The 15,840-nt window shown below is 42.8% G+C and overlaps 1 protein-coding gene across 1 annotated transcript in view; it reads left to right on the plus strand.

Moving 5' to 3' along the window:
* Positions 1 to 4,281: 4,281 nt before the first annotated feature.
* The window catches only part of APCDD1 (adenomatosis polyposis coli down-regulated 1), a gene marked incomplete at its 5' end in the record, with an annotated part of 21,466 nt that continues 9,907 nt past the window's right edge, over positions 4,282 to 15,840 (plus strand). Inside the window, 2 exons of the mRNA XM_010289212.1 lie at positions 4,282 to 4,465; positions 5,808 to 6,339. Of these exons, the coding sequence (XP_010287514.1) occupies positions 4,282 to 4,465; positions 5,808 to 6,339 (716 nt within the window). The remainder of the gene's footprint in view (positions 4,466 to 5,807; positions 6,340 to 15,840) is intronic.

The following is a 15,840-nucleotide window of genomic DNA, read 5'->3' on the forward strand; positions in this document are numbered from 1 at the left end:
TGTTACTGGAGTGGCAGCTGTGCAGACCTCCAACTTTCCATCCACTCGGATGGATGTTGCGTGTACCCCTGTCAGGTGTGATCTGTGAGGGCCTGGGCAGGGATCCCCAGCTAGCTCTAGCACCTCTTACACTATTTTCAATTAGTTTGATGCTAAAGCTGTGATCTACACTGCTAGGGCTTGATTATGAAAGAGAAGTTGGGTATCAACTCATCAGAAAATGCATTTGGTTTGCTTTGATTTTCTAGATGGCATTTCTGATAGGTTCTGGAATTTTCCTTTTCCTTTTGGACTTGCTCCTTTGCATAAACAGCCACTATGGAACGGGTGATACAATCTTATGACCTCTGGTTGCAATGTGGCAAAAGTGAAAGACAACCAGAGGCTTCACAGAATTAGTGCTATTAGTCTCGTGCAAAGATTGTCTTTTGTTTGCAGTCTGTCACACTTTTGAGTGAGAACATGGTGGATTTTATTTTTTTATTTATTTTTAACAAGTGGGTAAGATTCCTTCATAACACACAAAACTCTAGAAGTCCGTCAGAAAGAGTCTGAGATACTTACATGGCTTGTCATGGAGGTACTGAAACCTACCATCTGCCTGTGCTGTAGAGAACAGCAGACTTGGATCTCTCTGAATGAAAGCAGTGACTCCAACTATGTTGCAACTGCATCTAGGCTCCAAAGTGGGCTTTTAAAGAGCCATGAAATTCTTTTCCCGGTTCCATGAAAGCCCATTTTAATCTTGAGCCTTCCAGTGATGCCCCATTGAACATGGCCAAAAAACCTAAAAAGCAAAACTAGTGACGTCACCCCTGCAAGACCTCGGGTTTTGCAGAACACCTCGTCATGCACCGCCGAGGGCGGAGCAGGGGGACGCTGCGCGGCCGCTGAGCATCCGCTGCGTGGAAAAGCACAGGAAGACAGTGATCAGTTTACTGCTTTGTGTGGGAAGCCTATCACCGGCCTTGGTGTTTGATCTTCAGATGGTACAAGGGGAAGTTATGGTTCCTTTGTATGGTAGTCATATGTACAGGCATATGTCAGTAAAGATAAAAGCATTGAAATGATTACTCGGTAAGGAAGGACCCTGTGCTAAATTATCTCCTTGCCTCAGCGATGCAAACATAGGCAAAAGTCCCATCACTGCCTTTTAATTTTATACCATAGTTCATATTCTGATATTCACGTCCTGTTTATGCGATGTTGCCTAGCATGTGTGTGTTTTCTACATCCCTTCCTCTGTCTCTGCAGCCTTCGTTATGTTCTCATGTCTCTCTTGATTACTTGAACTTGTTCCTGCCCTCATTTGTCACAGGTGGATGTGTAGAGTCCCAAACAAATACCCTCTGCGCAGGTTCAGATCTCTAGAGCCATCGACGCAAATCTCCCTTCCGTACACTGGTTGCAGTTTGTCGTTTGCAAGTTGCAGACAGAACTACCTAGACGTGACAGCGAGAGCTGGGACCCCATTGCTTTTGAGCTATATCAAAGAAAAGACACTGTACAATACCACATAAAGTTTGACTCCTTTTCAAAACGCCCTTCTTTTCATTATTTCCTCCAGGGAATAATTGGGAATGTATAATGTGGTTACTGCATTTTCTCCTTTGATATGTGCACAGCTCAAGATGGTATCCTCCCACAGGAGGATTTGCTTGGAGAAATTACATGCCCAAGTATGCTTAAATGAATAAATCCTTCATTTTTAAGTGCATCTGTATTCATGATTCATATGACATGAGGTAGGCAAAATACAACTTCTTAAAAACAAACGATATAATAAATATGCCTTGGAAAATAGTCGCTTGAACCATTTCAAAACCTCCTCATGATGGCAGATTGCAAATGTTTAACAACTTGAAGTAGAAATGTAAATTTTTAATGACTTTTTCAGTGTGAGATGATTTGTCTGCAGGAGACATCCTGACAGCTATGTTTCTGTTGAATGTTAGTACTGATGGCTACAGCCTCTTACCAGGTGCCTTGCAGGTGTCACTTTGACACCAAAGATGCTCTGAGCCCATGAACAGGAGCACTCACTCCGTTTCAGAATGAGGTGTTGGAGTGATGTGGGCTTTTTGAGCCTGTGGAGACTTAGTGATGGAGAAGGATATTCGAAGGCAAGCTCTCAATCACTAGCTGTGATTCGTAATGACAAAAATAAATGTACTGGTAAGCTTATCTGTACCTGGCTGAACTTGTTCTCCTGGCAGGGTGAAGGCCTGTGATATCTGACCCATGCATGCAAGGTTTCAGATAAACCAAATAAGCCCAAGTTTTTGACAGTGTCAAGTGCTGCTCCAGGTGAAGTGGGCTGCAGACACAGCCCAGCACAGAGCTGCTGTGCCGAGATCTTGGCTTCGGCCCGGGAGGCTGTACCACCACGTACATGAAGCACTGACCGTATCTAGTAAATCTTGCCTCTCCAAAGATGTATTTAGCTCAAGCAGAGAGTCACCCTGCCATGGCCATACCATTTCTGAAGTGGCCGTACCGTTTCTGGCTGCAGAACGGGAGTTGTTTGGCCCTAACATGCATGACTCTGCTCACCGATGTAGAAATACCTGAGAAGCCTTGACTTCCAGAAAGGGAGAAGTATTGACCCTCTGAAAATCAGGCTCCTTTAAGGGCATCTCAGATGGTGAGCTCAAATATCAAAGCATCCCTAGTATTTATTACCCTTTAGAAAATAAGGCCGTAAATTCTCATTCACATGGAAGAATTATTTGTAACCTGCAACAAAGCTACCAGGTTTTCCAGTAAAGACTTTGTGAGGTTGTATTCATTAATCTCATTAAATCTTGAGATCATTCGGTGGTGAGCACTGTTTACATTCAAGTATTTATTACATTCATTCTGATCATTCTTTACCCTGCCTCCTGGATAAGTCCTTGCCTTTGTTTAGCTTAGGAATGGCTATTTTTAAATGGTTGATATGTATTTATATTTTTAGCAATGCCATTTTCCCAGGTGTTACCCAAGTTTCTTCCGGAAGATCTAAGACCTAGCCAATGTAACGAATCACTGACGCCGTTTTCTTTTTTACAACAGGAAATGGCAAAGGTTTGAAACAGTGTCTACCTAAAACCAAATAATACTGATTTTCTTGTAATTTCTGTAGTGATGCAGCGTACTGCCCAAGCACATGCCTAAGCGTTAGACGGAGCCTGGGGAGTAAAGCGCAGGATCCGTGTTAGGCGGCTCGGCGCGGGGTAGGGTTGGACCACGCGCTGGTGATCCTGAACAGCCCGGTTCCTGAGCTGGCTTGGCCAAGAGGGCACCAGAAGAGATGGGGGTGAATCCTAGACCCTGCCCCTGGGAGCACGTGTTAGCGAAACATCCCTCTCCCGAGACGGCCGCCCCAACTTCCCAGGCGTGCAACCAGCCCCTCCACCCCACCCCACATTTGTTTTATAGCCCGCTGGTTCTTAAATTCCTTCTGGCAAAGTAATACAGTTTCCAACCCATTATGTAAGGTTCATGTTTGTCACCTCTTAACCTCTAGATGTGTGTTTTTCTTTTGATCCATGTTTTCCAACATATCTAAGAGCAGGCTGTGCCTGAAAGAGTAAAGCCACATTCCTTCTGAAGCTACATATTCATTTTGTTCAATTAATATTGTGTAGAGAGAGCTCTGGTGGGTTTTGTATGTATACATTACTAGAAACCAAAATTACTGTGTGCTGGAGATAAAATTAGCTTTTGAAATTCTTTTTCCCCTTTAAAATAAAAATAGCAGAATCTGCCTTTAATTGACCACCTCAGTCATCACAGAGGCTTCCTGTGCTTTGCTTTTAATATCTGTTTTTCCTTGGCTTTAAAGAGTAGTTTTTATTTGCAAGTTTATTATAGAAGCATTCAAATTAGAGGTGGACTGAAACCGCAGAGTCTATGTCCGGATCTGGATGCAACTTTCTAAAAGTTCCACAGTCCAGGTTTTTAATTGTCCTGACCAGACATCACAGAGGTGTCTATAAAAATCAGGTTCAGAGCCACATCTCTGGGGTGTGGAAACGTAACACTTTGATTCAACCCCTTCTCCCCAGTGTATTTCATAAAGCAAATTTATTTAGTGGATTGTCAGTGGGCTGACAGAGAGGAAGAGCTTCCCATATTTACTTATTTTTTTCAGATGAGAAAAGAAATGTAAACAGTACTTTCCTAGACACATAACTTTGCAAACAAGTGTCATTCAACGCAAGAAGTTCTTAACCTCCTTTATCATGTTGAAGCCCTTCTCAGCAGGGTCTCATGATAATTTACACTTTTCTGCCACAGGGCTGGGAGAAGGTTCTGCTCTTCTTCACCCGGACAGCAGGTCCCACCCTCGGTCCTTGGAGAAGAGTGCATGGAGGGCTTTCAAGGAGTCACAGTGTCATCATATGCTGAAACATCTTCACAATGGAGCCCGGATCACTGTGCAGATGCCTCCCAATATTGAGGGACACTGGGTCTCTACTGGGTAAGGAGAGATAAAACAAGATGCTTGAGTGATGTATGTGGAAGAGTAGAGTGCAAGGAAGCAGTGAGGGAAAGATAAATATTCCCACTTTAAGCAGCAGGGGAAATATTTTCTTTACTATGGTGATGCTCTACATTCCAGATGCTTTCTGTATGTTTATGCATAAAAGGAGTAGTTATGTACAGTAGAAGAGCATGCTATAAAGCTGTCCCGATGAATCAATTTATAGTCTGGATTTTAAATAGCATGCTGTGAAGTATCTTTAAATCTCTGACTACGAAGGAGCCCAAGTTGCCAAAATGGATGCTTATTCAAACATAACATTGTACTATCTTTGGCTACGTGCATTAGATCCATTGATGGGTCCTTGTTTTCAGAGCATGTGTCTAGCACAGGTTTTATTAGCAAAAGAAATTAAGATGCTATATTTCACCAGTTCTGTTACTCTCTGTACATGATGACTTGTAATTCAGAGAGCTATTTTGCTTTCTGTGTCTCAGTAGACAATATTCACATGCATATTTAAAGTGACCTGTAGTAGGAAAGACTGGGGTATTTTAACAGAAAGAAGTGTATTTATGTTAAGCAGTGTGGATGTGAGAAAGGGGACAATTTTGAATGCACAAAAGGACTTTATATAGGAAGCGGAATTGAACTGCCATTTACACCTTCAGAAAAAAAAAAACAAACACAAAGAAAAAACACAAAACCTGAATATTGCATGGTTCAAATTCAAACCAAATAGAAGTTTTGCAGTAACAGTCAGAAGTTTGCATTAACTGCCACCCCTGTTGAAAGTTTGAGTGGAAAAGCTGAGGACACGATCCTGCACATCCTTTGCAGACCAGAGCTGGTGGAGCTCCACTGAGAAGTTTCTACAGCAGCATAGAAGCCACTTATTTGTACTGTTCTGTGGACGTTTGGCATTTAACTTTCTGATGTTTATCAGTCCTTTTGCTAAATATACCATGCAAAAGAGATGAATAAGCATTTAATAAGCTGCTACTTTTTTCAAAGAAGAATTGAGTCACATGGTGATCCCTAGACAAAAAGGAAATGAAAAACATGACTCAAAGTATTTAAACCTAGAAAGATAAAGCCCTTAGTTAGATATCATCACCATGAAGAAATATATTAATAACAGCATAACAGCAGAGAAAACTGTTGTTAATTGGCAGGCCACAGACGCCTAGTTCCTATTCACTCTCATTCATGCTAGAGGGATGTTAGCATCCAAGTGTCTCTGTGGACCCATGAAGGTTTGCTCAGTCTTGTTACCCGTAGTGTACATGACGTGCCACCTTGCTAAAATTTGTTTCCATCACTTTCTGTCTTCCCACAGCTGCGAAGTTAGAGCAGGCCCAGAGTTCATCACAAGATCTTACAGGTTCTACCACAATAATACATTTAAAGCCTATCAGTTTTATTACGGTGGCAATCGCTGCACAAACCCTATCTACACATTAGTCATACGTGGCAAAATACGTCTCCGCCAAGCATCCTGGATCATCCGAGGGGGTACGGAAGCTGATTATCAGCTACGCAACATACAGATCATATGCCACAACGAAGCAGTAGCCAAAAAATTGAGTGAGTTGGTGAACCATACGTGTCCTGGATTTATACCAGAAGATAGTCCCTGGGAGCAGGATGTGAGCTACGATTTGCTGAGAGAAGAGAATGGCTGTGAATGCACCAAAGCTCTGAATTTCGCCATGCACGAACTCCAGCTGATCCGTGTGGAGAAGCAGTACCTGCACCACAATTTGGACCACCTTGTGGAAGAGCTATTTCTTGGAGATATTCATACTGATGCTACTCAGAGGCGGTACTATCGCCCCTCTAGTTACCAACCTCCTCTTCAAAATGCCAAGGTATGTGTCTGTATTATATGCTCTCTTTTTAAGGTACTAGCGACAAAGCCCATTCAGCTTTTCTGAGTCAGCACACTAGTGTGCCCTAAAACGTAAATGTTCTTCTAAGGTAAGAGCTGGATTGCAGCCTTACAGGTGATGCAGCCAATTAAAAAAAAAGATCACAGAACGTATTTCATGAGAATAGCAACTTTTCTGTGGTTTATGAGACTGCATCAAATGTGCAGAAAGAAGTCTGATGAACTAAGGTCAATAAAGGCCACTCTGAAGATGGAATCAAAGACTCGTATGCAGAGGTGGGAGTTGTTGGCTGGGACCACAGCTGTAGGCTAGCAGCTGAGAAGAGAGAAAGTTTGATAGAGGAGTGAGAAAGGACAAGAGAAACAGGCATCAGTGGATGCTTGTGTAGTTGCAGGGGTGCCAGGGAGAGAGGCAATCAAATTGTATCAGCACATGGCAGTTGGGTGACCCATAACCTGAAGAGAAAAAGGGGAAATTGGAAGGCAGACACATGAAAGGGGCAGCACGAAGGGGAAAAAATACTGATGGGCTGCGCAGGTCATGGATCCAGACGCAGGCACACACATTAATGAAATGAAAAACAGGTGAATTCTGAACGGGGCTCTAATTCCATTTGATAATTCAGTTTTCAAAGGGGCCTCAAAGTGCCCTCAGCTTCATTGGGAACTGATCAGCCCATAGTAAGTTAACCAGAAATCAAACGGGAAGAGTAGACACCGATGGCCTGTAGCAGGAGGGCTGTCAATCGATCTTTCCTGGTGACATTTCAAAGGCAGGCGGCGATTGGAACCACATTGCCGGCTGCTGCTGCCGTCGACGTGCTCCAGCCGGGCGCTGCCGCAGCATCGCTTCCGGCTAATGGGTTATCACCATTTTTCATCATCTCGTTGCAACTGATTCAAAAATCAGCGGCAGCTTATCAGCAATAGCAGGAATCACAGCAGGGGAAGGGAGAGTTTTGATGAGAAAGCCTTGGCTTTCCCTTCCATTCAAAACCATCCGCCTTGGGTTGCGTCTGCCTCCTGCGAACATCAAATTTCAATAGTTCAGGACCTTACAGGATCTGTCTTTAATTGATTTAGTAGCCTGGCCTAGGGGTAGTTTTAATCCACAGTCAGCTGTGTCTCTGTATGAAAGCTGCTGTCATGTCTTGTCATTCTTATGCTCTCTTCAAGTGACCAGGGACAAATTTGTGTTTTCTTTTTAAACATGTCTTCCCAAAATGGAGAGTTTCAGCAGCAGCAGATGAACAACAGCACATTCCTCATCAAAATTTTACTTTAATTAATTCAAGCAAGCACATCAGATTTCTCTTTGCTTGTTTGGGAGTGAGGGTTCTTTCCTAAATCTCTTCCTTGCAGGTATCTGCAGGTACAAATTATCTGACACCAGCTAACTGTTGTATCAGTTCTAGAAAATATGGTAGATCTTTTTCTGACCACATGAAACAGAGACAAAAATCTCGATTTAATTCACCCTAGCTGATAATTTGTTTCTGGTCAAATATAGTTGTCTTATTATGGGCTGATAGATAACATAGTAAATGCTTACACTTCCACCTTGTAGTAATTTCACTACAGTCAGAATGATCAGGTGTACTGTCAACCAGCTCTATAAAAATAAGACTTTTTGTCCAGGTCTGCTGTAATTTTAGGACACACTGGTAACGATTTTCCTGCTTGTCTCTTCTGCTGCTGTAGCATCGCTTTTTCCCTCTAAAATATAATGCCTCTAAAATACAATGCTCAAATTTAAGGGATCAAATCTTGCAGAAGCGGTCTCTTTCTTGAACCAGGTTAGCTAAATAAACTGAGAGAGCACTGAGAACTCTCATTTACATTCACAAAGTCCATTATTTCAGGCACGATCCAATCCATTCTGACCTAAGTGTGACACCTCTGTGTGGGAGGTGAGAGCAGCCTCAGCTTGCCTGCCTGGGTCACCCCGCACACCGTTATCCCGCAGTCCCACGTGTCTTGATGGGCAGGTCCTGCCCAGGGGTACCCATGTGCTCCGATCGGGAAGAGCCTGCGGTGTGGCTGCCCGGGGAGGCTTCCATATCATGTATTTACAAGAAACGGAGGAAGGGAAAAGCAAACAAGCCAACTAGTTATCTGCTGGTATTCATGAAGTACGGTGCTTCAAAATACATTTTTTGGTAGCCAGGTCTTGGCTGAGGCTGAATTTATGACACTGGAAGCCCATTCCTAGGAGTAGTGTTGGTTCAGAAAGTGCTGTTACTATAGAAAGCACAAGTTAACCCTGAGTACACCAAAATACATACAGGTTCCAGCTCTCTGTGATGAAACTGCTCTAGTTTAATAAATGGGGGCCCCACGTCCTGACTTGCAGGCCACCGCTTAACTCCCAGTTTTTTCAGTTATGACTTCTTAGAGAGTTAGGATAGCTCTGTTTCTCCTCCAACCATTGCCTGCAAGGCCTGCTTGGCTCCCACAGTGTATATATCCAGCATGTGGATTGCTGGGACACCAGTCTCAGCTGGAGCCTTCAATGGCAAAAGATGCATAGGCTTAACACAAGCTTAAAGTATGCAACAGCACAGCTTCTCTTTGTGTTTTTTGGTAGGTTCCTCTTGCTCGGGTTTGATGTGATATTTCTTTTTTCCCAAGGGAAAAATACTAGGCTTTCAGCATGATACAAATAGCAGTACCTGTGAAAAATGAACCCTTGCCTCAGCTGCCATGAAAGACTTCTGGGTGTTGGTCTGTACCTAATCTTGAAGTTCACTATACCAACAGGTTCGCAACCCAGCCATCTGACCTAGTGTTTGCCAAATGTAGGAAGAATAGTAAGAGATGCTTTCTTTTTTTTTTTAAAGCCCAGGCAAACATACTGCTGAAAGGTTATAACCCTTCTTCTTTGAACTCTTTTCCTTTTCTAATTGTTGCTCCACTGGGACCCAGCTGAAAATGAGTTTAAATGCTAAATTGAGTTTAAAGCTACAAGTCACAGACTCCTCTGGAAACTGGACACCATGAATAAATAGAAACATTAAATCAACTTGTTTTTTTAAGGTTTCTACAGTCATACCAAGAGGTTGGGGAGGCCAGGAAATTGGTTCTGAAGTGAATCAGGTGTATTGTGTGGAATCTTTCATTTAAGGCTTTTTTCATTTCCTTTTTATTTACTTTTATTTTAAACTTATAAAGGCCTGCCTAAAATAAGTTAAGAGGATTCACATTTTGAGTTAAATTTATAGTTAAGCCTCTATATAGAAGAAAGTTCCACCCAGCTCAAGAGTTTACACAGCCTGTAAGTTGGATGTGGTAGCCACATTCATTACTTATGTGGTTGAAATGAATGGTAATTAAAAGCAAATGATTGCTGGATATGTTAGGAATGCCAAAGCCACATGATCAAGACTTTAAACAAATAGAATTGGACCTTCTCCAGATTCCTGCAGCGATTTCACCACAGGATGGTAAATCAAAAGGGCCATCCAAAAACCAGACAGCTTTATGCTGCGCTACAAATGTGAATAAATTCACAGATTAATGTATCTCAAGTGTTCATATAAAATCAGGGAGCTTTTAAAAATATATATGTCATCTCTTAAGGCTTTATGAATTCTCTTAGATAAGAGCATACCTTAAACAAATTCCTCCTGTAAAATACATGGAAGTTCTTGAGTGCAGCTGATGAATAGGTCACTGTATAGATTTATCTTAACGGTCCTCTAGCCTTGCTCAAGATACCAGTTAAGACTTGCTGATGAACAGGGCTGAACATCTTTGATGTCTCTTGATGTTGCGAGTTTCTCAAAGGATTCAAGCTAGTGCAATATGCAATAAAGGTGTTTTCAGAAATATCTGCTCTAAAACTACAGGAAATGTGTACAACAGCAATACTGGGACACTTATTTCATGTGTAATTGCCTCAGCAATAGCATTTTTAAACAAAGACCTCCTTGTGCTATTTTATCATCTGACAGAGTAATGGGAAAGATGAGAGCAAGGCTGTGATGACCGGTCATTCTAGTTAGATCATTATTTAGGAATAATGGTCTGGAACATCACAAGAAGCCTAAAATGTGCTCAGATAACCTTCCTTCTGCCTTTGCCATGCTCAAACATTGGCTGACCACACACTTTTCAGTAAGGCAAAAATGCAATTCCAATGGATCAATTCTCTATTACGAGTTTATTTGCTGCTGGGAGCTGACTGCCAGCAGCACCTGGCATTTGCAACTAATACACATTCAACGTATGGAGACTGGTGCTTGGGCTCTGCGTTAGCCAGGCAGTGAAAGAACAAAATGCACAAATTTTTTTGTGCTTTTGAAAATTTGGGTCTTCATCTCTTTGAAACTCAGTGACTTCATCTGTAGGGGAACGCTATGTACTTGAGGACCTCCCAGGGAAAGGTGAGCATAAGTTAATAAATAGATGTTAAACATGTGAAGCATCTGAGAGAAATATGCAAAACATTATCTCAACCAAAAAGTCTAATTCTTGAGGACAAAACTCCTTCGTCTGCCAGAATACTTGCCAATACTTGCCAATACAAGCCAATACTTGAAGGGAGTTTTTTGTTCATTATTACTTGCAAAAGACTCGTGGTTAGGAAAATTATATCGGTAGCAAAGCAAGAACGTCAAGAAGAGTGTTCAGATAGGTTAATTCCACATTTGTGAACAATAACAGCGCATGTGCTGCCCTGAAGAGATAAGAGAAGCAAACAGCTTCTAGCTGAGCTTGGTCCTTGCCGCTCTCGGCAGCGCTGTTGGCTGTGGCCTCGCAGAAGAGTGCTCCTTTGAAGGTGCCACTCTGCACTTACTACCTACACCAGCATTAGTGCTAGGCAAGGGCTGAAGGAAAAGGTTGTGAACCTTCAAAGTCTAAGCATCACTTTTAAAACCCTATTCATCTTTGCTGACTTAACTATCACTGTTTGTTCTGCAACTGCAGTGAAAGCCTGCCCCAACACAAATACGGTACCAGGGATCAAAATTAACTGTTTGGTCTAGCAAAATAAAACACAGGCCTTCAGATCAACTCAACATGAGTCTCTAAACTACTGACACCTCCTTGTTGTTGGCATCTAACCACAATTGCTTCACCTTTTGTAAGAGGGGAGGGAGGACTCACTGGTTATATTGCTACATGGTTCAGAGGGCTATATAGGTTGCTTTTTAAAGGCGTAGTAAACACATAAGGCAGCTTTATTTTTGAATACTCTGTTACTGCAGATGGACATTCAAGCTGTCCCTTTGGGTTTTCCAGGATTTTTTTTGTTGATACTTCCCAAAATATTCATGTCGCCATAAATTGGTATCATTTTAACGGGCTAGATGACATGCAAGCACATTCATCTGAGAAAATGGCTGATTTTCTCTTTGTTCTTGTCTTTTCCCCAGGCCGAAGTATTTTATGTCAGAAAAGAACAACCAGAATGCTTTTGCATTTCAAGTCAGTTGTGTTTATTTCAGTTTTATGCAGGGTTGTGCAACAGAATCAACATCATAAATGAGACAGTTGTGTAATGGTAGTGCCTTTGGATTCCTTCACTATCTTTCCCTTCATGGGAGCAGTTAATAAAATCCATTCCTCAATATCATAAAATATATGGGACACATTTTCAGATAAATCTGAACGTATCTCCACTCTCCTTCCTGCTTGCAGCTCCTCTGCTCCCCACCAAAAGAAATCCCAAACTGACAACCCTGCAAAGGAGTTACCTCTCTCTGCAGCATTTCACTTGCTTCAAGATTTTTAATTAAAAGTTTTAAATCTTTGTTATTCTTCATTCCCTTTGGCAGGCTGAGTTATAACTGTGTCAACCATGCTTGTCAACTCCCTAGAGCCAGTCTAATGCACATTAGCCAACTCGGCTTCATATGAGGTCATGGAAAGCCTGCAAATTATCACTTTTGTGGTGGAGAGAGATTGTAGCTGTTTGTTAAAGCGTTGTCTTGGTCTGCAGTTATCTAGAGCAGTGGAGGAGCAGAGCTTGATACTATACTGAGCAATTCATAGAAGTGTCCTTTCTGCGGACTCGGCTCCTTGGCAATGTGAGGCAAAGCCATCCAACTTTTTTTGTTGAGTCAGAAGCATTTCCTTGAATTGACATTCTCCCAAGGGTTTCCATTTGCACTCATCCTGGGAGCACTCTGTTACTAACACTAAAACCTGGCACCTGGTTTTCTCGGGGTGGGGGGGAAGGTTTAAAGGGTCCTGACCAGGCATGCCTTGTTCCAGTCCCATCTAGCCCTGCCCGTGACACACGGTGTTTGGGTGGGTGTGAGAGATCATTGCTGAGCACGGCTTTTCTTTCCCCTCTTCTTCAGTGCTTTCCCTCATGGTAATACCTGCATTCACGTGGCAGGGGTGTGCTGCCCCAGCTTTTGCGACTGTTGGACCCTACAAGACCCTGGGCCACCGGTTAGGTCTGTAACTGCACACGCAGTTCAGGCTTGAGCCTCTGCTTGAGGCAACGTGATGGCTGGTCCCTCAGCACACATCTACCTGCAACAAGGATATGCTGGGTCCAACAAGCCGGGCCCGGCCACTGCTACGTGGCCCATCCGGGGGCATTGCATAGCCAGTGGTGTCAGACAAGCTGGCCACAGGATCCAGCCTAAAAGAGAAGCCCCTGATGCAAAAGCAACACAACCTTGTGAACGACCAGCGCCTGGGCTGCCTCATGCAGGCTCCACAGCTTGGTCAGGAGCTTCTTCCCCACCGATGGGAGGGTGCAGAAGGGAGCCGGAGTGAGCACTGGCGCTTTTGGTAGCCCTTGCTTCTTGCGATAGGTGTAACCTGTCCTTGTTTTCCAGCCATGAACGAGACCTGCTTCTTGCCACGCGCCGGTAACCAGTGCAAATCAGGGCTGGCCAAAGGTGGCTTTGTATCCGCTGAGAACCTGGCTCTTCCAAAAAGGCTTCCCACGCTACAGCCACCAGCAGAGATGGAGGCGGGGGGGGATGCTTCTACTCAGACAGCAGAAGTAGAGTGTTGTAGAAGTATTATCTATGTCAGTACGTGCCTTGATAAGGCAGGATATTGCTACAGAAATTTGAAGTGACTTCAGCAGGGTATTACTGTAACTGAGCGGAGCGGGGCTGGCAGCAGCCCTTGAGGAGAGACCGGGCCCGACTAGCAACGGCGGGGGCGGGGAGGGAAGGGCCTGCTTCGAGTAGCCACCTCCAGTATCTGGGCCTGAATAAAAAGCGAACGCTGAAAGGCCTGAGCCCCAGGGGAGGAGTGACAGACAGAAGCCACTGCTCTGCCAAGGGTTTGGCGTTAGGTTTTGGGTTGGCACTGGCGTTGCTGGGGCGGAAGAGGGGAGCGAGGAGGAGTCCGACGGCAGCCCGGACGACTGCGAAGAGCGTGTGCTTTTCCGTCTCGCCGAGGCAGAGCTGGTACCTGTATCTTTCAGCCCGGGTAAGGTATAGAGGGGCTGCGTCCGCTGCGCAGTGGCTCCAGATAAACACAGAAGGAGAGACGATTTCCCAAATTACTTTGGGAAACTGCTGGGTAATTTCATGCAAGTTTAAAAACTTTGCAGGTGTAAAACAAATTGCTACTGAGAAATCTAATCAGGCTCACCACTTCTCCAAATTGTCTGCTACTTTTCCTTAGCCCCAGTCAGCTCTGAACAGCTGCAGTCCCACATCTGCCCCAACATCCGTCCTCCTATAACAGGAGTTTCCATATTTTTGGGTGGTTTAGGAACTTACTATACAATGCTACGTTCTATGCTTTTGCTTTCTTAATGTGTCTGGTCTGGTAAAATACCAACCATTTGCAACTATAAAAGATGAGAGAGAGTGCCTGTCAGAAAATAGTCAAAACTCTCCATTAAAAATACAAAAAAACCCCTAAAAATTATTTTCTAATTTTTTTAAAAGGAAAAAGTAACAGTGAAAAATACAGTCAATTGTTAAACAGAAATTACGCCATAATTAAGTCCAATTGCCTCATAACAAAACTAGATCTTTCTCTTGTCCATTGCTTGGACAAAATTTGCTTTTCCAAGAAAAGTTGAATACCAGAAAACAAAATTTTGCTTTGTAGCTCTCTTCCTCCAGACTGTGTATACTCAATGAGATATTTTCCCATGTCCTTTTAAAAATAAGAATCTAATGAAAAATATCACATTATCTTTTCAGCCTGTTCTGCTAGAATGCATTGCATTCTCTCAGACTCGAAGTAGTCTGCGCAATAAATCTTCCCTTAAAAAACAGTAAGGTATAGTTGAGATAACGTTAATGTTCCATTATGTAAATAGACAAATATCAGAATAGCCATCTATTATAATTCTAAAAGAGAAGAGTCGAGTTACAATTTGACCTGTTTCAGAGAAATAGTGGTTTAAAATTTTTTGATTGAAATACAGACACATTTTCAGGATATAAAGAATAAATGGATAGATACAGGAGAGAGCAAATATGTTTGAAGAAGTTGTTTAGCTGAAAATAACTATATTTTCACCCTCCTCTTTACTATTAGTGCTTGTTTGTTTTGTTCCAATATACAACTTGCCGTATATCCTGCAGGTCTTCTCCTTGATATTAAGCATTGATTTCAGCTTCTGCTTGAACCATAAGGAAAAGGTAGATTTTCTGTAAATTTGTTTGGTCCCTAGATGTCTTATTCTGTAACAACAGCATCAAAATACAAAGGTGTTCTAAGAAAACTAGAACAGCTTCCAAAAAGATGTTTCTAGGTGTTATTCAAAGCTCTTTTCACCATTGCTCAGCGAGCATCCCAGTCGCGTGATAGTTTTTTGGCCTGGGCCATAAAAAACACTATGAATTGATTAGAGGCAAATTAGTCCTAGGCAGCCATAGAATCCCATAGAACATAAGAGAAAATTAAACTATGCTGAGAGGATTTATGTTTCTGACTATCCACGGCAATTGGGAAAAAGATCAAGGAACCTCATCCTTGTTTGCTTTTTGTATTAGAAACCTCTCTGCTTGGCTTCCAGAGCTCTCTGGCCCTCTTACCACTTCAGCTGAGGCAGCAGGAGGGAGGGATAAGGAAAAATGTTGGTGGAAATGTTCAGATCACAGACTGTTTTCTCCCCAAGTAAAAGAAAATAACTGAGTTTCCAGCCAGAGGTTCAGGCTTATTTCAGCCCACATGGCTTCATGGAATAATTCAGAAACTGGCTCTAAAGGGTGAGGAGTTGAGGCTTCACGGATTCGGCATCGCAGAGCTGGAAGGTGGCACCCTTCATAGGAAGAGACCTTCCAGTCATTGGGCAGCAGCCATTTCAGGGGCCGGCCCTTTTAGCAAAACCCTGCTATTCAAAGTATTGCATTGTACACCTCAGATAATCAAAACATAGAACAGATGTTCATCCTGAACACTGCTCATTTTGTTGCTTCTTAGTTTATGTCATGCCCAAATGAGCTTTTTTATTAGAGAGTACTTAATCGTGTTTGGACTCAAATGTCTTCTGCTGCTGTTCCCTATTTTCTTTGAACGTCTGTTTTTATAAAATAATCTTTCC

Source organism: Phaethon lepturus, unplaced genomic scaffold, assembly GCF_000687285.1.
Source record: "Phaethon lepturus isolate BGI_N335 unplaced genomic scaffold, ASM68728v1 scaffold34616, whole genome shotgun sequence".
NCBI classification, from domain to species: domain Eukaryota; kingdom Metazoa; phylum Chordata; class Aves; order Phaethontiformes; family Phaethontidae; genus Phaethon; species Phaethon lepturus.